At 47.1% G+C, this 20,996-nt stretch overlaps 2 protein-coding genes across 2 annotated transcripts; both read left to right on the top strand.

Annotated features, from left to right (window-relative positions):
• The first annotated feature begins 7,916 nt into the window (after nucleotides 1-7,916).
• Nucleotides 7,917-9,679, top strand: LOC122692762 (interferon lambda-4-like). The gene is made up of 6 exons (XM_043900594.1): nucleotides 7,917-7,944; nucleotides 8,206-8,384; nucleotides 8,808-8,879; nucleotides 8,965-9,108; nucleotides 9,345-9,419; nucleotides 9,581-9,679. Exons 1-6 carry the CDS (start codon nucleotides 7,917-7,919, stop codon nucleotides 9,677-9,679), a joined length of 597 nt encoding a protein of 198 aa, XP_043756529.1.
• Nucleotides 9,680-12,625: 2,946 nt separating this feature from the next.
• Nucleotides 12,626-14,074, top strand: LOC122689167 (interferon lambda-3-like). Its single transcript, XM_043895360.1, has 5 exons — nucleotides 12,626-12,811; nucleotides 13,084-13,161; nucleotides 13,556-13,699; nucleotides 13,805-13,888; nucleotides 13,979-14,074. Exons 1-5 carry the CDS (start codon nucleotides 12,626-12,628, stop codon nucleotides 14,072-14,074), a joined length of 588 nt encoding a protein of 195 aa, XP_043751295.1.
• The last annotated feature ends 6,922 nt before the right edge of the window (nucleotides 14,075-20,996 follow it).

Below are 20,996 nucleotides of genomic sequence, written 5' to 3'. Positions count from 1 at the left end.
CTGAGACCAGTGAGCAACCGGGCTTCCCCGGTGCAGAGTAAGCTTTCCCAACGTCAGTGCTGGCCACTGGCTGGTGTGGGTGGACTTCTACCCCCCTGGGCCAGTGCCAGCGATGACTCTGCCTGACCCTCGCTCCCGAGCCAATTGCTACTGTTTGCTTTCTGGACTCTGTCTTTTCTGTATGTTGATCTTTCTTTTGCTCTCTAGCGATGAACTGAAAACACACCTTTGCCTTCAGTTGGAAGCTGCAAGCTTGGCAGAGGTACCAATACAAGTGCCTGCCCTCCAGGAGCTCATACTAGGGTTTCTAATGCTTGCTCTTCCATCGCTCTCTTTTGTCATTACATCCTGTCTTCTTTCCCTGTCTTTTGCTTTCTCTTTCCTTGCACAAATATCCCTCCCTTCTGTTTTTCAGCTTTTTTACTCATCCAGGTCTTAGAAAAATTCTATCTTCCTTAGAGTATTATTTCCTGTGTGTGCATGTTAAGTTGTTTCAATCGTGTCTGACTCTTTGTGATTCCATGGACTGTTGTCCGCCAGGCTCCTCTGTCCGTGGGATTCTTCATTCAGGAAGTGCTCAGCATGTATCAGCTATAATTATTGTTAACAATGTTTGAGAAAAACATGTCTGCAATTCCAATTTTCAACAGCAAATGAAAATAGTTTTATAATTAGTAAATGAATAAATATCATTTAATAGCACTCTATTAAATGATATGTAGTCCTTTACCAACTACCAGCTAACAGGCTTAGTTGCTCCACAGTATGTAGGATCTTCCCAGGCCAGGGATTGAACCCATGTCTCCTGCATTGGGAGGCGGATTCTTTACCACTGAACCACCAGGGAAGCCCCACATGTTTAGTTTTTTGAGAAATGACCAACCCTGTTTTCCAGAGGGGCTATACCATTTTGCATTTACACCAGCAATGAGTGATCAGTTTCCTGTATCCTCACTAGCATTTGATGTTGTCACTATTTTTTTAGGCATTCCGATAGCCGTATTATATTATCTCATTGTGGTTTTAATTTGCATCTCTCTAATGACCTGTCTCTTGAGAAACCTGTATGCAGGTCAGGAAGCAACAGTTAGAACTGGACATGGAACAACAAACTGGTTCCAAATAGGAAAAGGAGTATGTCAAGGCTGTATATTGTCACCCTGCTTATTTAACTTATATGCAGAGTACATCATGAGAAACACTGGGCTGGAAGAAGCACAAGCTGGAATCAAGATTGCCAGGAGAAATATCAATAACCTCAGATGTGCAGACGACACCACCCTTATGGCAGAAAGTGAAGAGGAACTAAAAAGCCTCTTGATGAAAGTGAAGGAGGAGAGTAAAAAAGTTGGCTTAAAGCTTAACATTCAGAAAACTAAGATCATGGCATCTGGTCCCATCACTTCATGGCAAATAGATGGGGAAACAGTGGGAACAGTGTCAGTTATTTTTTGGGGCTCCAAAATCACTGCAGATGGTGATTGCAGCCATGAAATTAAAAGACGCTTACTCCTTGGAAGGAAAGTTATGACAAACCTAGATAGCATTTTTAAAAGCAGAGACATTACTTTGCCAACACAGGTCTGTCTAGTCAAGGCTATGGTTTTTCCAGTAGTCATGCATGGATGTGAGAGTTGGACGGTGAAGAAAGCTGAGCGCCAAAGAATTGATGCTTTTGAACTGTGGTGATGGAGAAGACTCTTGAGAGTCCCTTGGACTGCAAGGAGATCCAACTAGTCCATCCTAAAGGAGATCAGTCCTGGGTGTTCATTGGAAGACTGATGTTGAAGCTGAAACTCCAATACTTTGGCCACCTCATGAGTATCCAATGAGTTGACTCATTGGAAAGCACCCTAATGCTGAGAAGGATTGGGGGCAGGAGGAGAAGGGGATGACAGAGGATGAGATGGCTGGATGGCATCACCGACTTGATGGACATGGGTTTGGGTAGACTCCAGGAGTTGGTGATGGACAGGGAGGCCTAGTGTGCTGCGGTTGCAAGGAGTTGCAAAGAGTCGGACACAACTGAGCGACTGAACTGAACTGAACCGAATGGCTAATAATGTCCAACATCTTTTCATATACTTATTTCCCAACTTTCACTCTTTGGTGAAATGTCTCTTAATGTCTTTTGCCCATTTCCCAAATGGGTTGTTTAATTTTTCTACTGTTGAGTTTTGAGAGTTCTCTATCTATTCACGATACTAGTCCTTCATAAGGTGGGTGGTTTGCAAGTATTTTCTCCCAGTCTTTAGCTCATCTTTCTATCTTCTTTTTTAATTAATTAATTATTTTGGGTTGTGCTGAGTCTCCATTGCTTCACGAGGGCTCTCTCTGGTTGCAGTGCTCTGGCTTCTAATTGCGGTGGCTTGTTGTGGAGCACGGGCGCCAGGCACACAGGCTTTAGTAGTTGCAGCACTTGAGCTCAGTAGCTGTGGCTCACTGGATCTAGAGCATGGGCTCAGTAGTTGTAGAGCACAGGCTTAGTTGCTCCCAGGCATGTGGGATCTTCCTGGATCCAGGATTGAACCCATCCCCTGGATTGGCAGGTGGATTCTTATCCACTGTACCATGAGAGAAGTCCTATCTTCTTAACATGGTCTTTCACAGAGCAAAAATTTTTGATCCAGTTCAGTTGATCAATTTTCCTTTTATGGATTAATCCCTTTGTCCACCTCTAGACCTTGAAGATGGTCTTCCTAGATTTTTCTAACTTCTATAGCTTTATGTTTTACATTTAAGTCAGTGCTCCATATTGAGTTAATTTTTATTTTCGTGTGAGTTTTAGGTCAAGGTTCATTGTTTGGCCTACGGTTGTCCAATTACTCCAGCATTGTTTTTTTAGTTAATCAATTTACTTATTCTTAGCTGTGTCTGGTCTTCATTATTTCACAGACCTTCTCTAGTTGCAGCAAGTGAGATCTACTCTGCATTTCAGTGCATGGGCTTCTTATAGTGGTGGCTTCTCTTGCTGCGGAGCAGGGGCTCTAGGGTGCTTCAGTGGGGGCTTTAATAGTTGCAGTTCCTGGGATCCAGAGTACAGGCTCAATAACTGTGCACAGACTTAGTTGGTATGGGTCATGTGGAATCTTCCCAGACCAGGGATCGAACCAGGTGTCTCCTGCATTGGCAGGCAGATTCTTCACCACTAAGCCACTAAGGAAGCCCAGCATGGTTTTTGAAAGGGCTATTTTTTTTCCAGTGAATTGCTTTTGCATGTATGAGTATTTCTAAACTCAAGGAGTGTCACAACATGTGTATTGTTCTCAACAATTTCCTTTTTTCACTCTATGTCTTGAAGATTTTTCCATGTTAATACATATAGATCTATTTCATTCTATTTAAAGTCCAGCTTAACCTGAGTTTCATGAACTACCCCTACGGTAGGATTCAGGGGAAAGTGAACTTGCATGGGAGAAAGTTACATCTCCTTCACTAACCTCTAACTGAAATTTAGCATTTCTTTCCCTGATGAATGTAAGCAACAAGCTACAATAATATTAGCAGAAGTTGTGACTTTGTCATAAAAGAAGGCACAGATATTTCATAGCATACTACAGATATGGCACATGTCTTACAATATCATTTACTCCTATTACTACCTCAAAAGTATAGTAGTTGTTAAACGTATTGCTCTATCTTGTACTTAGATCATTAATAAAGAGAAATATGTATCACTTATTGCAAAGTTACTCTAATGTTTTGGTAACTGTGTTTCAATATAATCAATTTTCTTAATAGTCCTGTGTATTTAATTTTATGTCTTTAAAAACACATGGAAAAAAATACATTTTTGAATCAATAAGCAATTACAGCAAGGTGTCAGTATATAAGGTTAATACACAAAAGCCTATTGCTTTCAATGAACAATTTGAATTTGAAATTAAAAATACCATTTACATTCAGCATCCCCCAAAATGAAATACTTAAGTATTAATACGAATCTAACAAAATATAAACAAAATCTGTATGAGAAACACTATAAAACTCTGATGAGAGAAGTAAAAGAACATCTAAAAATAGAACTCTTCTGTGAATATGGATAGGAAGATTCAATATTGTCAAGATGTCAGTCCTTCCTAACTTAATCTATAGAGTCAATACAATCCAAAGTTCTAGCAAGTTAATTTGTGGATATTGACAAAGCGAAAGTTTAAACAGAAATTTGAAAGACCCAGAGTAGCTTTCACAGTATTAAAGGAGAAGAACAACGTTGAAGGATGGACACTCTCACATTAAGACTTACTATAAAGCTATAATAATCAGGACTCTGTTATTAGTGAAAAGATAAATAAATCAATGTAACAGAAAAGAGTGCCCAGGAATAGACCCACACAAATGCAGTCAATTGATTTTTGAGAAAGGACCAAAGGCAATTATTCAATAAAGAAAGGATGGTCTTCCCACAAATGGTACTGAAACAACTGGATAGGGAATTCCCTGGTGACCCAGTGGTTTAGACTCCAAGCTTCCACTACAGGGGGCAAAGTTTCAATCCCTGGTCAGGGAACTAAATCCTGCATGCCTTAGGGTGTGACCAAAAATAAATATAAACAAATAAACCTAGATGCAGACTTTGCACATTTTCACAAAAGTTAACCTAAAATATATCATAGACCTAAATGTAAAGTGCAGAACTATACAACCCCTATAATGTAGTATAGGAGAAAATCTAGGAAACCGTGATGATGATTTTTTTGTATACGTTGAAAACACAAGACATGGAAGAAAAAAAAATTGATGAATTAGAAAAATTTAAAATTTCAGCTCTATGACAGACACCGTTAAAAGAATGAAAAAGTTACTCCCTTTCTCTCCCCTAGTCTTAAGAAGCATGACTTTGACAAAAGACTGGAAAGAATATCAATGCCCACCAATAGGAGTTTGGGATTGGTTATTCAATCCTTACTAGTGGTACATGCAAATTGTCTTCCATCTGCCCCTCCAAGGTCATTCTTCCCACTTCTTGAGCCTCCTCTGGGCCCCAGAAGCTGGCGTTTGGCTTCTGTTGAGTGCAGTCAATGGGGAGCCTAGTAATAGTGTTAGGGGAAGCACACTGATTGAAACTGCCCACCCTGGCCAGGCACCATAGTAACCATTTGCATGAGTTGTTTTATGGCAGGAGATCCTGATAAGGAATACGGAACTAATAGGCCACCACCAGCCGGAAGAGTTCGGGAAAGATCGAGAGGAGACACTACCTGTCCGTCCACTTCCCAGAATCCCTCTTGCTAGCATCCATCTTGGCTGAGCGATGCGTGCGCCACCAGGAAAGACTCTGAATTAGAATGATTGGCCAAAGACCACCCGGAAACTAATCCCATCACCATAAAACCCAAGACTGCGAGCCACGCGGCAGAGTAGTTCTCCTGGTTTCCCTTACCCTCCTGCTCTCCACCCAGGTGCCCTTTCCGAATAAAATCTCTTGCTTTGTCAGCATGTGTCTCCTCGGACAATTCATTTCTGAGTGTTAGACAAGAGCCCAGTTTCAGGCCCTGGAAGGGGTCCCCCTTCCTGCAACAACAATAGGGCCTGAGAGGGAAAGTAGAATACAGTCAGTGTATTTACCTCTCTTCTCCTCCACCTGTGTGTATGACTCTTCTTCCGGGGTCAGGTAACCCCTCCCTCCCCCATCCGCTTTCTTCAGGCTGAGGGATGACAGACCCACACCAGCTGGGCCCCAAGACCTTGAACTACTTGTCCTCTGCCCCCTTTACCATCCAGTCCCTTGGTAAACACTCCTGGTATTATACCACTTCAAATTATCCTAAATTGATTAGGCCATCTGTTTCCTGCAGGGGACCTCACTGATACAGTATAATTAAAGACGTGGGGGAATACAGATGAGAGATATTGTTAAGACACAAAAAGCAGACTACCAAACTGTATACAGACAAGCTCCAACTTGGCAGAAATTGTTCATAGAGGAAAAAAAAAAAAGGAGGATTAGCAACTAACTGCTAAAAAGATTACCTCCAGGAAGTGGGATTAAAGACTTTTTTAAGTCTCCAAATTGTGTTTTTTTAATTGGCTGAATCTTTATAACGAATGTGTTACTTCAATAATCAGAAAACATACACACAAATCAATATATGTAACATTTCTACACATTGGAAAAATTGTTCCAGAGCTGGGGTGAGGCGAGACAGGGTGAGGTGGGTGGTGAATTTACAGATTTTTTTTTTCTCCTTTATGCATGTCTCTATTTTTCAGGCATTATCCAATGACCCTGCATTACTAATTTTATCAGGAAAAGTAGTAGGTTTTATTATTTATTTATTTAATATTTTTATTTATTTATTTGGCTGCACCAGGGTCTTAGCTATGGCATGTGAGACCTAGTTCCCTGACCAGGGATCAAACCCAGGCCCCCTGCGTTGGGAGCCCAGAGTATTAGCCACTGGACCACCGGGGAAGTCCCTTTTATTTATTTTTATTTTGACTCTGTTGGGTTTTTTTTGCAGGCCTTCTTCAGTTGCAGCGAGTGAGGGCTACTCTCTAGTTACGATGTGCAGGCTTCTCATTGCAATAGTTTCTTTTGTTGCGGAGCATGGCCCTAGAGCACTGGCTCAGTAGTTGAGGTGCATGGGCTTTGTTTTCACTCAGCACACGGAATCTTTCCAGACCAGGGATGGAACCCATGTCCCCTGCATTGGCAGGTGATTCTTTACCACTGAGCCACCAGGAAAGCCCAGCAGATTTTATTTTTAAACCAAAACAAAGAGACTGACTGAGACACACAGAGACACTTGAATGCTTGCGATGTTGACTAAAAAAATAGTCACAACCTAAAAGTTGAGTTACATTTTATTCGGTGGAAATTTTCAGGACTTAAGTCCAGGAGGCAGCATCTCAAGTGGTCCCGGGAGAACTACTTGGAGGAGGTGGGAGGGGAGGGAGTCAGGTTACATTGAAATTTGCATCAAGGGGTAGGTAGTCTGAACATCAAAAGTATTTTTGTGAATTAAAGAAAATCAGATAGCACAAGTTAAGGAATTTAGCGCTTTTCCTTGTATGCAAAGATGGAAGAGTCTGGACTCACTGAAATCATTCCTTTCATATGCTTCTCCGCTATCTGGGGCCAGTATCCTGAGTTCCCCAGCTTTTATCGTAGGGAGTGGTTAATTTTGGTGGCTGCTGGATGTTGTTCTCCTTCATGGGCTCAGAAATTCACCTTCAGAGGGCCGGAATCACTGATGGCTGTGACATCCTTGTCTATTGATATGGCAGGAAATACTCCATTTCTCAGTGAAAAAAAAAAAGGAATAAGAAACAAATGAAGTTACTGACAGAGACAAAAACAGGATCAAAGAGGTGGAGACAAAAGGGGAGGTGACTAGAGAGGGAAGAAAGAGAAACAGAATGAAATGACAGAAAAGGAAAGAGAGGAGGCACTAAATCAGATATGGGCGGGAGGGCGGCAGTAGTTATGGCTTAGAGATAAGCTTTGAAGCTGGTTTGAAAACAGGTTTAAATTCTGCCTCTGCCGATTATGAACTGCATATCTTGGAGAAGTTCCTTCGTCTTACTGTGCCACGGTTTTCCCATCTGCAAATTGGAGGTATAATAGAACAATTCTTGCAGTGTCATTTTTTGAACATTAAGTGAGATGAGTACATATCAGTACCTTGGAACAGGGCCTGGTAACTGTGTAAGAGCTAATTGGCATTATAGAAAAGAGATAACGACACCCAGGGTGATGAAAGTGAAAGGATATAGAAAGGGACTGGAAGTGTTGGCAGTTAGCTGGGGTGGCATCATTGCTGGCATTGCCCCACTGTGGGTTAAAGTCCTCACATCCCTGCCTACAACCCTCTGGGCCGATCAATGGCCAGCACTGACGTTGGGAAAGCTTACTCTGCACCGGGGAAGCCCGGTTGCTCACTGGTCCCAGTTAAAAACACTTAAAAGCCACCATGGAGGGTGCAGGCACCACCGACCCAGGTGGGCACCACTCTGGACACCACCCAGAGGCCAGTGGAAGACAGACCCTGCTGCAGTGCCAGGAACCCAAGACACAGTGCAGGTGAGGAGTGAGGGGAGAGAGGCTGAGGGTAGGAGGGCTGTCAGGACCCTCCCTGCCTCTTCCCCTGGGTGTGATCAGCGTCCACGCTGTGAGGGTCCGTCCTTGTGCCAGTCTAACCAGAGGCAGGGGCTTGGACTCAGGGCCTTCTCTGTGGGCTCGCTGACATCCGTCGCTTGCAGCAGGAGCGGCGATGGGGCAGAGTGGCGCAGTCGCAGTGGTCGTGGGATTGTGGGTCTTGGCGACCACGGGTGTAGCTGCCGACCCCGACGTGACAGAGCCTCAGCGCTGCCTCCTCTCCCACTATCGCTCCTTGGACCCCCGGGCGCTGCTGGCTGTCAAGGCGCTGAGGGACCACTATGTGAGTGATGTTCAGAGGACCCGCCCCTCCGCCCCTGGCACCGCCAGGCCCAGAGATGCCAGTCTTTGTCCCGAGGGGCCTTGGCGAACTAGAGTCTAGTAGGTGCATGGGGGATCTCAGAGTCCAGAACTGTGAACCCCGACCCCTTCCCTGAGGCTCTGGTGGTCTGTCATACAAGACGAAGCGCATCACAGATGGGACGCCCCCTCCAGGCGGACTCGGCTCGAAGTCTAGGCATAGGCTCCGCACAAAGAGCGCGGGAGCATTACAGCTCCGCTCACCCATCAGAGCGCAGCCTGGTGCGGGACACGAAAAACACCACCGTCCCGACCCACTGATCCACGCCCAGGAATCCTCGACGTCCCCAGTGCTCCAGTGGCCCTGGCCAGGAGGCCCTGCATCACCCCAGCTCTTGTCCCGCAGGAAGAAGAGACGCTGAGCTGGGGGCCCCAAAACTGCTCGATCCGCCAGAAGAGGAACCCTCCTCGGCCGTCGGTGAGGCCCGAGGCCGGCGGGGTTGTGTGTGTGGTGGGGGGCGGCTCGGGCGCCGCCCTGTCTAACTCCAGCCGGCTCCCCGCAGTCCTGTGCGATGCTCCGTCGGGTGGCCCGCGACCTCGCCGACGCCCAGGCCGTGCTGAGCAGCCTGCCGAGCCCCGAGCTCTTCCCCGGCGTCGGGCAGACCCTGGAGCTGCTGGCGGCCGCGGGCCGGGACGTGGCGGCCTGCGTGAGTGCTCGGCGGCCCGGCCCCGCGCCGCTCCCGCCTCGCTCTGCGCCCCTGGTCTCAGGGCCACGACCCGCACTGCGAAGCTGTCCCCCTGAGCCCGGAAGCGGGCACGGACACGATTCGCACCCTCCCGCCTTTGCTCTGCGGCCGCCGGAAGGGAGAGGGCCCGAGTCACCGGGGAGGGGAGGGGAGGCTCGGGTCTCCACCGCCTTCGCTGACCTCCTTCCCCGCTCCAGCTCGAGCTGGCCCGGCCAGGCTCCTGGAGGAGGTCCCCGCCGCGGCCCGGGAGGCGTCCCAAGACTCGCCGAGCTGTGAGTGGAGCCAGCGCGAGCGCGGCTGGACCGCAGGGAGGACCGCGGGAGGTGGAGACGGGGCGGGGGCCGGGCTTGGAGCCCTGAGGGTCCGGAGCGGGGGGTCTCTCGGGAAGGAGATTCCTTACTCAGCCCCGCTCTGCCTCCTTCCCGGGCTGCAGGACTCGCCTCGGTGCCACGAAGCCACCGTCATCTTCCACCTCCTGCACCTGCTCGCGTGGGACCTGCGGCTGGTGGCGCACTCGGGGCCTTGTCTGTGATGCCGCCGCCGCTCCGCCTGGACCCGGAGCGCTCAGGGCGCCTGGCTGCGCGCGCCGCCCTCCTCCGAGGGTTCACTGACCCAGGGGGTCTCTCAGCCGCCTGCGCTGGTGCCAGAGGCGCCCTTTCCCTAAAGACCGGAGGATTTCCCTGAAACCAGCGGTATTCCCGTGGGATGCGTTGCCCTAAGAACCTCCCAGGAAATGACTGGAGTCCGTGTCTGCCTTGGTCGCTGACCACCACCACGGACCATGGACCGGTTTCTACTTCTGTAGTTACAGGAACCCCTGTCCCGTGACAAGTTCCAATTCCAGCTTTGAACCTTCAGTGGTCGCCTTGAGATTCCATGAATCTGTGATTCTTGGAACGGTTTCTACTTCTGTAGTTACAGGAACCCCTGTCCCGTGACAGGTTCCAATTCCAGCTTTGAACCTTCAGTGGTCACCTTGAGAGTCCACGAATCTGTGACTTTTCGAGCTACCCCCTGGGGAGGCCTCATTCCCTGATGGACTGGGTAGTGAAGGGGCCAAAGGTCCTGAGAAGCAGTTTTTTGTTTTTGTTTTTTTTCTTTTAATTCCATAACTTGTGTGTTTTGTATTGATGAAGTTTCTGTATGTATTTGCTATTCTGTCTTCTGTTGTTAATTTATTGCCAATTATTAAATATTTTTTGCATTTCTGTTGGTTGTTTCTCCTGTGATCATTGTGAGGGGGGCTGTTGATCACAAAATGCTGAAACAGGGAAATCAGGTGACTTGAGTTTTGGTTCTGTCCTTGCGACTTCATAGTTGTGTGTCTGGACAAATTGCTTCTCTTTGAGCCTCTGTTTTTTCATCTATGCCATGACATTATTGCACTTCTCTTGCAGTGAGTAACATACATTGAGATAATGTTTCTGAAGCTTCCAGCTGAAGTCACAGAATGGCCTTAATAACTGGTCTCCATTAAATCACCACACACATAAATGCACAAAAACTGTACTTCTTTCATTTGTCCTGACCTGTGGATGGGCAACCATTGTAGCCAAGTGCAAAGACTGTTTCCCAAGGTCACATAGCTAGTGATCAGAACCAGGTTTGAACCCAGAATATTTACCTCCAGCTCCAATGCCCCTAACCACTCCCCTGAACTTCCTTTCAGAGAAACAGTATTTAGGAATTTTCAGATAAACAGTCAATTTTCATGATTCACTGCTGTGGGGATATCTTCTCCCCTGATATAGGGTGCGTGCAGTTGACAGAAACCGACCAGAACACTGGTAGGTGTCCAAGGCACATCCCTGTGGTTGCTTTGGAAACATGATTATGCACTGGAACTCGTAGATATTCCCAGACGAGGACTGTGGTCCACCCTCTCCAGGACTCCACACTTTCTGCTGGAGAAATCCATTCCCTCCAAATCCAGATTTAGCCACACTGGGGCTGTTGAGTGCAGTAGTTACTTGTCTGCTGTTAGACAAAACTCAGTTCATATCCTGCCCTCACTAGTTCTTTGCTGTGTGACCTTGAACAACTTTCTTAACCTCTCTGAGTCCCTGCAGTGTCTTCTGTATTTAAAATGTAGGTAAGCATGGATGTCTTTGGTGCTATCACGAGTATTCAAGACCATATTGCAGCAGAGACATAGACAGGCTCACAAAAGGAGGAGGTTCTCTCTCTTTTCCTTTTGCACTGACTGTTCCCTTTTCTTAGAAGGCTCCCTCTCAGATCTCCACAGAGCTCCCTCCCTCACTTCCTTTAGGTCTGCCCTCAAGTGTCATTTCATTACCTTATTTAATGCAAACTTTCCCTTCCACTCTGCTCTCAACCCTGGTTCATTTCTTTCATTTTCCATTATCTGATGTTATCTGACATAATACATCCCACATGCCTAATCACCCATCCCATACTCTCTGGTACCTTTTTCTTGTAAATAGCTTCATGAAGGATTGTCTTTCATTTTTTTCAATACTGTTTTCTTGGCACCTTAAAAAGGGTCTCACCCAAAGTAGGGAGTAAATAATTACTTAGTGAATGAAGGCATTCTTCTCAAACCCAGCTGATTTCTCTGAAGTCTTAGTCACATCCCAATTTCATAGCATATCCTCCTATTCCTGGGTCACCCTGTGCCTGACAATCAGAGAACAGGTTAGTGCAGACTCCGCCCCTCCCCCATTCTGTCACTATCAGTAGGTGGGGAGGAGCTGGTCTCCTCTGTTAGTTCTAGAGTGTTTTTGCCTTTCTGACCCCCTCTCCCCACCCTCAACAGCACCCCTGGATCTCCTCTCATCCTCTGAACAGCCTCCCTCTTGGAAGGTCCAGGTTGTTCAAGGTAACAGCTTCTACAAGTGCCTTTTCCTTCTATTCCCTGCACTGGGGCATCTGCAAAAAAGAAAATCCCTCTCTCCCCTCCCCGCCCAATCCTAAATCAACCTGGTCTCTGCAGGAGACCCGCCCTTGTGGGGCTGAAGCTACTCCAGTCCTGATTTCGTCTTCGTTACTCACTTCCTCGGAGGTGAGCACAAATCAACGTCAGTTTCTCTTTCTCTCAGTTGCTCACCTGGCTCACTGGCTCCGCCCTGCTCTGGGCTTTCCCAGTGTTAGCCTGTAGCCCTGTTTTCACTTTTCGTACATCAGCTGGGATTGCCCGGCTGCACAGACTAAAAGCTGCACCATGGAGCTCAGGCAGCAGTTACACCTCAGACGGAGCTGGAAGTTCAGAGACACAAACGGAGCAACGAGCCGAGATCCAGAAGAGGAGGCTGAAGTCAGAGACGCCAGACAAGACTGAGATCCCAGGCAACAGCCTCAGAGTGGACACTTGATGCCCCGTTCTGACAGAGACCAGAGAGCAGGAATGAAGCTGGGTGAGCCCCCACATCATTGTCTGGGACCCTCGCCTCCCCACAGCCTGCACCCTCCCTGCCTGACGCCCTCCCCCCCTCACCTCTCTATCCTTCCTGAAGCAGACATGGCCCCGGGCTGCACGCTGGTGCTGGTGCTGATGCTGCTGACCGCGGCGCTGAGCAGGACAGGGGCAGCTCCTGTGCCCTCTGCCCCCAGGGCCATCCCTCCTGCCAGGGGCTGCCACATGGCCGAGTTCAAGTCTCTGTCCCCGCAAGAGCTGCAGGCCTTCAAGACGGCCAAGGATGCCTTTGTGAGTCTCCCCACCCCTCCTGCAGTGGGTGAGCCCCCAGCCCCCTCCTGTGGGCTCCTAGACGACCTGGGCTGCAGGCGGGCCTGCCCTCCCTTCACGGGGCTGGCCTCCCCGCTCCCCGCAGTGGGCGATTGCCTGTCCTGCCCTGGATGAGCCTCTACCATCCTTTGGGAAGTTCACCTCCCCTCCTCTGCTGTTGGCCATTCTCGGGTCTCCCTGGGGTCCCCCCTCCGTCCCTCCCGCTGTGATCTGACCTTGCCCTTGCTCTCTAGGAGGACTCACTCCTGCAGAAGGACTGGGACTGCAGCGCCCGCCTGTTCCCCAGGACCCGGGACCTGAAGCACCTGCAGGTGAGTTGGGAGAGTCAGGCCCACCTGCCCTCACCCGCTCTGGCTCTGCAGGTGCCCCTCCCTCCTCTCACGTGTCCTTCTCTCCCTGTCCTCCCCTGCGCTTCCCCTCAGCCAACCACGTGGATTGTGTCTCTCACCTGACCCTGACTTTCCCTTCCCCTGTCCCTTCCCCTGTCCCTTCCCCTGTCCCCTCACCTGTCCCCTCACCTGTCCCCTCACCTGTCCCCCTCACCTGTCCCCCTCGCCTGTCCCCTCACCTGTCCCCTCACCTGTCCCCCTCACCTGTCCCCTCACCTGTCCCCTCACCTGTCCCCCTCACCTGTCCCCCTCACCTATCCCCTCACCTGTCCCTCTCTCACGTGCAGCTCTCACGTGTCTTCTGCCTCCTCCTCAGGTGTGGGAGCGCCCCGTGGCTCTGAAGGCAGAGCTGGCCCTGACACTGACGGTCCTGGAGGCCATGGCTAACTCATCCCTGGACCACAGCTTGGAGCGGCCCCTTCTCACGCTGCGGTACATCCACTCCAAGCTCCAGGCCTGTGTGAGTGCTGAGGCCCCGGGCCGGGTCTGGGTTCTGACCACCTGGATGTCCCCCTCGGTCCCCGGCTCCGCCTCACAGCCTCACCCCTCTCTCTTCTGCCCACAGGTCCCAGCTCAGCCCACAGCAAGCCCCAGGCCCCGGGGCCACCTCCACCACTGGCTGCACCGGCTTCAGGAGGCCCAGAAGAAGGTGAGTGAGCAGAGAAGCCAAACTGATGTCTGGGGCAGCTGGGATCCCAGGCGTGGGAGATACTGAGCCATCCCTCTCTCCCCTCAGGAGTCCCAGGACTGCCTCGAAGCCTCTGTGATGTTCAACCTCTTCCGCCTCCTCACCCGGGACCTGAAATGTGTTGCCAGTGGAGACCAGTGTGTCTGACCCTGGAGACCCGCCTGCAACCTATCCTTCCTTCTTAGATATTTTTTATGCACCAACTACCTCCACTAGATTATTGGTTCTAGAATCCTATTTTTTTATGAAGCCCCTAAATTATATTTATTCTTGCACTTTTTATACAATATGTAAAAATAAACTATTTGTTCCTAACATTGACCTTGTTTATATGTGTCTGAATATGTGACTGCATATGTGGCAGGGGGAATGGGAAGAGAGAAATGAAGAGAATATGAAAGAACGGGGACTTGCCTGGTGGCACAGTGGAAAAGAATTCGCCTGCTAGTGCAGGGAATGTGGTTCAGTTCCTGGTTGGGGAGAATTCCACATGCCATGGAGCAGCTAAGCCTGTGGGACACAACCACGAGTTATGCTCACATGCTGTAGGCCCTCAAGGTGCAACTACTGAAGTACATGCACGCATGGCCTGTGCCTAGCAATAGAGAGACCACTGCAATGAGAAGCCCACGCAGTGAAACAAAGTGTAGCCCCTCTTTTCTGCAACTGGAGAATTCCTGCGTGCAACAATAAAGACCCAGCACAGCCAAAAATAAAAAAGTAAATAATTTTTTAAAAGAGAATATGAATGAATGAGCAAGGAGTGAAAGAATCACTAAGGATTTTTCCAACCACAACAAGGGAAGATTTTATTGCACCACAAGCTGCCATTACATTAAGAAATAAGGTGTCTAGAGCTGTCTGGGTCTGGGTCAGATCGGTGGGACAATGTCTATCATGAACCTACGGTCTGTATCTGTGAGTGTGTCTAAGGATATATGTTGAAATTGTGTTCATGGTTCATTCACCTCAACCACCTGTGGTTCTGAACCTGGGATGGCTTGTCAGATTGGAGATTTGCTGGGAGAAATATCACAGAGGAAGTTATCACCAAAAATTATTTAGTTCCACTGTGAGCATTGCTCTATGTAGAGAATTGTGTTGGCTACAAATCATTTTTGTTTCTGATCTATGTGTCTTTCATTTTCTTTTCTTGCCTTATTGGAATGGATAGGACTGCACCACTACGTTGAGTAAGAAGGGTGAGAGAGGACATGTTTGCCTTCTTCCTGATCTTAGGGGGAAAGCATTCAGTTTCACCAGTAAGTGTAAATGTCAGCTGTAGGGTTTTTTTTTGGTAGATGCTCTTTTCATTTCTTTCTTTCTTTTTTAAAAATTTATATATTGATTTGGCTGTTCCAGGTCTTAGTTGCTGCATGTGGGATCTAGTTTCTCAACCAGGGGTCAAACCCTGGCCCCCATGGAGTCTTAGCCACTGGGCCACCAGGGAAGTCCCAAGATGCTTTTTTGCAAGTTGAGGAAGTTCCTTTTCATTCCTATTTTTCCTAAGAGTTTTCAAAAATCATAAATGGATGTTTGTGTTTGGTAACTGTTTTTTCTTCATTGATATGATCATGTGATTTTTTTTCTTTAGCCTGTCTTGGTGAATTGTATTGATTGGTTTTCAAATGTTGAACCAATCTTGTATCCTTGGAATGAATCCGTTAGGTGGTAGGGTATAATTCTTTTGATGTACTGCTGAAGTCTACGTGCCAACATTTTGTGAAGGATTTTTGTGTCTATATGCATTACTTCACTTTGTGTTAGATAACAAGTTCAAATTATTTTTTAAGCCAGTTGAGTTAAAACTTACTGTTGTGCTGTGCTATGCACTGTCACTTCAGTCATGTCTGACTCTGTGACCCCATTGGCTGTAGCCCACCAGGCTCCTCTGTCCATAGGATTCTCCAGTCAAGAATACTGGAGTAGGTTGCCATGCCTCCTCCAGGGGATCCTCCCAGCCCTGGGATTGAACCCACATCTCTTGTGTCTCCTGCATTGCAGGAGAATTCATTATTGTTGAGCCACTAGGTAAGCCCAAAACTTACTATTACTTGCAGCCAAAAGCATCCTTAATGATACGCATGGAAATGAAAGGCAGGTTTCCCACAGAGCTGACGAATTCTGGCTGCATGGGATTGTTATGCCTCCATGCCATACCCAAGACTGTCATTGATACAAAGCTGCAAAGAGTCCTCATAATCAGTATCCATGGAAAGGGGGGCAGGAAGATGAATAACCTGGGGCTACAATCCAGGGAAACAGGCTCTTCTGCCTACCTCAGTCTCTATGACATCACTATTCCTTCAAACCTCTGTTTCTTGAAAGTTTCACTCCAACTCTTTGAAGTCTTCTCTGCTTCCTCTTATCAGTGACTCCATCATGTCTTTTCCCTCTCTCCAAACAGATTACTTTGCTCTCTTCCTCACAGAAGCTACCAGGTAGAAATTCCACATCATCTATACCACACCCTACCTGTCCCCACCCTCCTCTTGCTTCCCCATCAAGATCAGTGAGTCGCCTTTCTTTCTAACTTGGACCAGTGCCTGATTCTGGTCCCTCTTATGTCCTTCCTCCATAAATTATCCTTCTCTTAGCCTCCATTTTCCAAAGCTTCCTTTCTACAAGTACCTGCCCATCGGTAGTCTCCTCTTTTATTAAATCCCTTTCTTAATCTGTCCTCTTTTCTGCAACTATTTCTCCATCTCCCTCTACTGGCTCCACTTCCTTCTCGATTCCAAGTCTCCATAACCCCTACATTTGGCTTCTGTTCCCAGATCTGCATTCCCCAACAACAATCTCCTTATAGCTAAATCCTGCATTGCTTCTCCAGTTCTCACCCTAGAAGACTCCTCAGCAGCATCTAACCCATTCCTCAGTAACTCCTTCTTGCAACTCTCTCCTGCTTTGACCTTTGCGATACCACCCTCTCCTTGTCTTCCTTCCACGTCTGACTGTTTCTTCTCGGTCACATTTTCTGATTCTCTTTCTTCTTCCTATCTCTTGAATACTGGAGTGTCTCAGGGGCCTGTCCCAGATTCTCATTTCTCTTCTCTATACTCTCTTTGGGGTCTTCTCACAAATCCTCATGGATTCACCAACTATATTCTCATTGACTACTTTTGTATCAGTCTGCTTAGGCTGGGTTATGCTTCAGTAACAAATGACCTTCAAACCAGAGGCTTATAACAACAAAGGTTTATAGCTTACTCATGCAACACAACCATCTTGAGTAGGTTGACTCTCAGCTCCTCACTGGGATCCAAGAGGAAGGTGCAGTTCTATCTTGGACTTTGATGGTCTTAGAGAGAGTAGAGAGACAAGAGTACACAATGGACTAGTCACTGGCTCTTAGAACTTCGGCTCAGAAATGATACAGATCCATTCACTTCCATCCCCATTTCATTGGCCCAAACAAGTGACACAGCCATGCCTGAGGTCAATAGGGTAGAGATTAACAATTTCCCACAAGAAATGGATTCCTCTCTTTGGAAGGTGAGAAGATATATTTATTTATTTTTGACTCTGCCTGGTCTTACTTGTGGTGCAGGGGCTCTTCTTTTGCTGAGCGCAGGCTTAGTTGCCACACAGCATGTGGGATCTTAGCTCCCAGACCAGAGATCAAAACCGCATCTGCTGCGTTGGTAGGTGGGTTCTTAATCATTGGACCACCAGGGAAGTCCCCAGAAAGAAGATATTTTGAATGATAAGGCAATATAAAACATCTTAAGTTCTTATCTCCAACTCTGACTTTAAAGACAGGAAATATTTGCATTATTATTGTGCATAGAAACAAGCTCAAGTTCAGATCCTAACTGGACCAGTTGATAAGCCAATAGCAACAAAGACTCTGTCCCTAAAAGTTTCCTTGCCATCTTCTGAATAATGGTCCTTGGAAAGGGACTAGTGGAAACTCCCATAAGAAGAGCTAGTCCACAGGGCTGAGAAGTCAGGGTAAGCGTCCATTCTCCATCGTTCTGAATACCACTGACAGCTAGAAGAGGGTGGTTTCTTCCATTGCTGGGAGCTTGGTGAATGCCTGTTAACTTCTTCAGCACTTACAGATTTTTTAAATGAAATACTGTCACATCACATGTGGTTGTAGATCAAATGGAACAATCCTACTGTGTATGAAATGCACATAAGTTTACAGGGATTTTTTTTTTCTTAAATAACAGAAAACTTCAACTCAACTTGCTTAAACAATCAGGACTTTGTAATTTCATACAACAAGAAATCTGATGGTAAGATAGATCAGGAGTTGGTTAATTCAGAAAACCACACTCATGTTATTAATAATTCAAATTCTTCCCATCTTTCAGCCTTGCATTTCATCTGCATCCTCAGGTTTGAACATCTCAGGTTGTAAGGTAGCTACCACAGTTCCAGACATTAAATCCTTTGGGCAATTCTTTGGAAAGAAAAAGGAAAGAATATCCATGTGTCCTGCTTATCACTAAGGAAAACCTTTCCCAGAAGCTCCCTAGCAGACTTCCCTTAAACCCCACACCAACAAGCCATTAAAAATAGAAAATCCCAGGACTTCCCTGGTGGCTCAGTGATTAACAATCTGTTTTGCAATGCAGGGGATGTGGGTTCAGTCCCTGTTTGGGGAACTAAGATCCCACATGTCTCAGACCCTGTGTGATGCAACTACTGAGTCTGCAAGTCACAACTAGAGAGCTCATGCACAACAACAAAAGGTCCTGTGGGCCAAAACTAAGACCTGACATAGCCAAATAAGTAAATAGTTTTTAAAATTTGCAAATCCTCTGTGCTGTACTTAGTCGCTCAGTTGTGTCTGACTCTTTGTGACCCCACGGCCTGTAGCCTGCCAGGCTCCTCTCTGTCCATGGGGGTTCTCCAGGCAAGAACACTGGAGTGGACTGTCATATCCCTCTCTGGGGGATCTTCCCAACTCAGGGATCAAATCAGGGTCACCTGTATTGCAGGCAGATTCTTTACCGACTAAGCCACCAGGGAAGCCCTAGGGTTCTGACGTCCCAGTGCTTGACTTTCCACCTCTCCCCCCAGCAAATATCTCCTTCTAACATATCGTAAATGTGCTTACTTACTGGAACTCCCCTGGCAGTCCAGTGGTTAAGACTTTGAGCTTCGACTTCAGGGGGCATGGGTTCGATCCCTGGTCAGGGAACTAAAATTCCACTTGCCATAATGTGGTCAAAAAGTAAATAAATAAACAATAAAAACAAGGACTTCCTTGGTGGTCCAGTGGCTGGAACACCATGCTTCCAGTGTAGGGGGTTCAAGTTCGATCCCTGGTCAGGGAACTAGATTTCAGATGCTGCAGCTAAAGATCTCCCATGCTGAGATGAAGATTGAAGATCCCACGTGCTGCAATTAAGAACTAGCACAGCCAAATAAGTATTTTAAAAATTAAAATAAAGAAATTCCAGCTCAATCCTATACCCACTCCAGCTACCACATTTCTCTGCCTCCTTGTATTAGTCAGGATTCTCCAGAGAAACAGAACTCTGCTGGATACAGATAGAGGTATAGACAACATATATATATATATCGTTGTTCAGTCACTAAGTCATGTCCAACTCTTTTGTTACCCCATGGACGGTAGTCCACCAGGCTCCTCTTTCCATGGGATTTCCCAGGCAAAAATAATGGAGTGGGTTGCCATTTCCATCTCCAGGGGATCTTTCTGACCCAGGAATTAAACCCATGTCCCCTGCATTGGCAGATGGATTCTTTACAGCTGAGCCACCAGAGAAGCCCTATGTGTGTGTATGTATATATGTGTATATATATATATATGTATATATTTATTTATTTATTATAAGGAGTTGGCTTATGCACCATGGAGGCCAAGTCCCAGGGTCTTCCATTGGCCACCTGGAGACCCAGGAGAGCTGATGTGTAGTTCCAGGATAAGTCCAAAGCCCTGAGAACCAGGAGAGCTTATAGTGTAAGTTTCAGTCCAAAAACCAGGATGTTTGTTACTCAGGAAGAGCCAGTGTTCATCTCGAGTCTGAAAGCCAGAAAAGAGCACAATCTCAGCTCAGTGCAGTCAAGCAAATGGAGTTCTCTCTTACTCAGCCTTTTCCTTCTATTCAGGTCTGCCATTAATTAGATGAGGTCCACCCACCATAGGGAGGCCAATATGCTTGACTTATTCTACCAGTTCAAATGTAATCTAATCCAGAAACACACTCACAGACATACCTTGAACAATGTTTGGCCAAATGTTTGGGCACCCCATGGCCTAATCAAGTTGACATATAAAGTAGACCGTCACACGCCCTTTTCAGCAATGTTTGTCAAAAGAATTGTCTAGGAACTTCCCTGGTGGTCCAGTGGTTAAGAATCCACCTTCCATTGCCAAACCCAATGGTTGATACTCAGACCGATGTTTCCTAATCTTTCAGAAGTAATTGACATGGGTGCTCATTCTTTGATCCGTGAAACACATCCGTCTCTGGTTCCCACTTTCCTGGTTTTCCTCCTCTCTCTGGTGGCTCCTTCTCAGTTCCTTTTCTGATTTTTCCATCTCCTGGAACATCTGGGGCTCATCACAGTGCTTATCTCTCATCTATCTGTGATGCATGTATCTATTCTCATGGCTTAGAACCCAATTCCATCTCTATAGTCATGGCTCTTGTGGCAGATTGAATTCTTGGTACATATTCTTCCCCTTCCCTGCATTTACACCCTTCCCATGGCCTCATTGAAGGCAGAGTTTACTTCTCTGTCCCTTGATTTTGGACTCAGCCATGTGACTTTTTAAAGCCAATGATATATATATATATGCAACGATATACAACAATGCATCTGTTCTCAGTCCAATCCTCAAGAAGCCTCATGGGTTTCCTGTGCTCTCCTGGGGTTTTGCTCTGATGATGAGAAGAGCTCTCCTGGCTTGCTGCTCTCCTTTAGCCTGGCCTCAGACCTGAGCCATCCAGACCCTCAGCTTGAATCAGAGCCACCTAACTGAACCCGAACGGAATCATCCAACCCCAGAGGTCAGCAGAACCATCCCCAGCTCATCTGCAGAGAGCTGAGCTAAGTCAATGGTTATTGTGTCTTTGAGATTTTTGTG

Source organism: Cervus elaphus, chromosome 4, assembly GCF_910594005.1.
Source record: "Cervus elaphus chromosome 4, mCerEla1.1, whole genome shotgun sequence".
NCBI lineage: Eukaryota > Metazoa > Chordata > Mammalia > Artiodactyla > Cervidae > Cervus > Cervus elaphus.
Note: the sequence above shows the minus strand (reverse complement) of the source record. Positions and strands in the feature narration are given on the sequence as shown.

Excerpts from the sequence above, each read along its gene's own strand:
- LOC122689167 (XM_043895360.1), top strand. The coding sequence starts at position 12,626 with ATGGCCCCGGGCTGCACGCTGGTGCTGGTGCTGATGCTGCTGACCGCG. Across the intron at positions 12,812-13,083 it reads AGACGGCCAAGGATGCCTTT|GAGGACTCACTCCTGCAGAA; the intron begins GTGAGTCTCCCC and ends CTTGCTCTCTAG. Across the intron at positions 13,889-13,978 it reads TTCAGGAGGCCCAGAAGAAG|TCCCAGGACTGCCTCGAAGC; the intron begins GTGAGTGAGCAG and ends TCCCCTCAGGAG.
- LOC122692762 (XM_043900594.1), top strand. The coding sequence starts at position 7,917 with ATGGAGGGTGCAGGCACCACCGACCCAG. Across the intron at positions 8,385-8,807 it reads AGGCGCTGAGGGACCACTAT|GAAGAAGAGACGCTGAGCTG; the intron begins GTGAGTGATGTT and ends CTTGTCCCGCAG. Across the intron at positions 9,420-9,580 it reads GTCCCAAGACTCGCCGAGCT|GACTCGCCTCGGTGCCACGA; the intron begins GTGAGTGGAGCC and ends CCCGGGCTGCAG.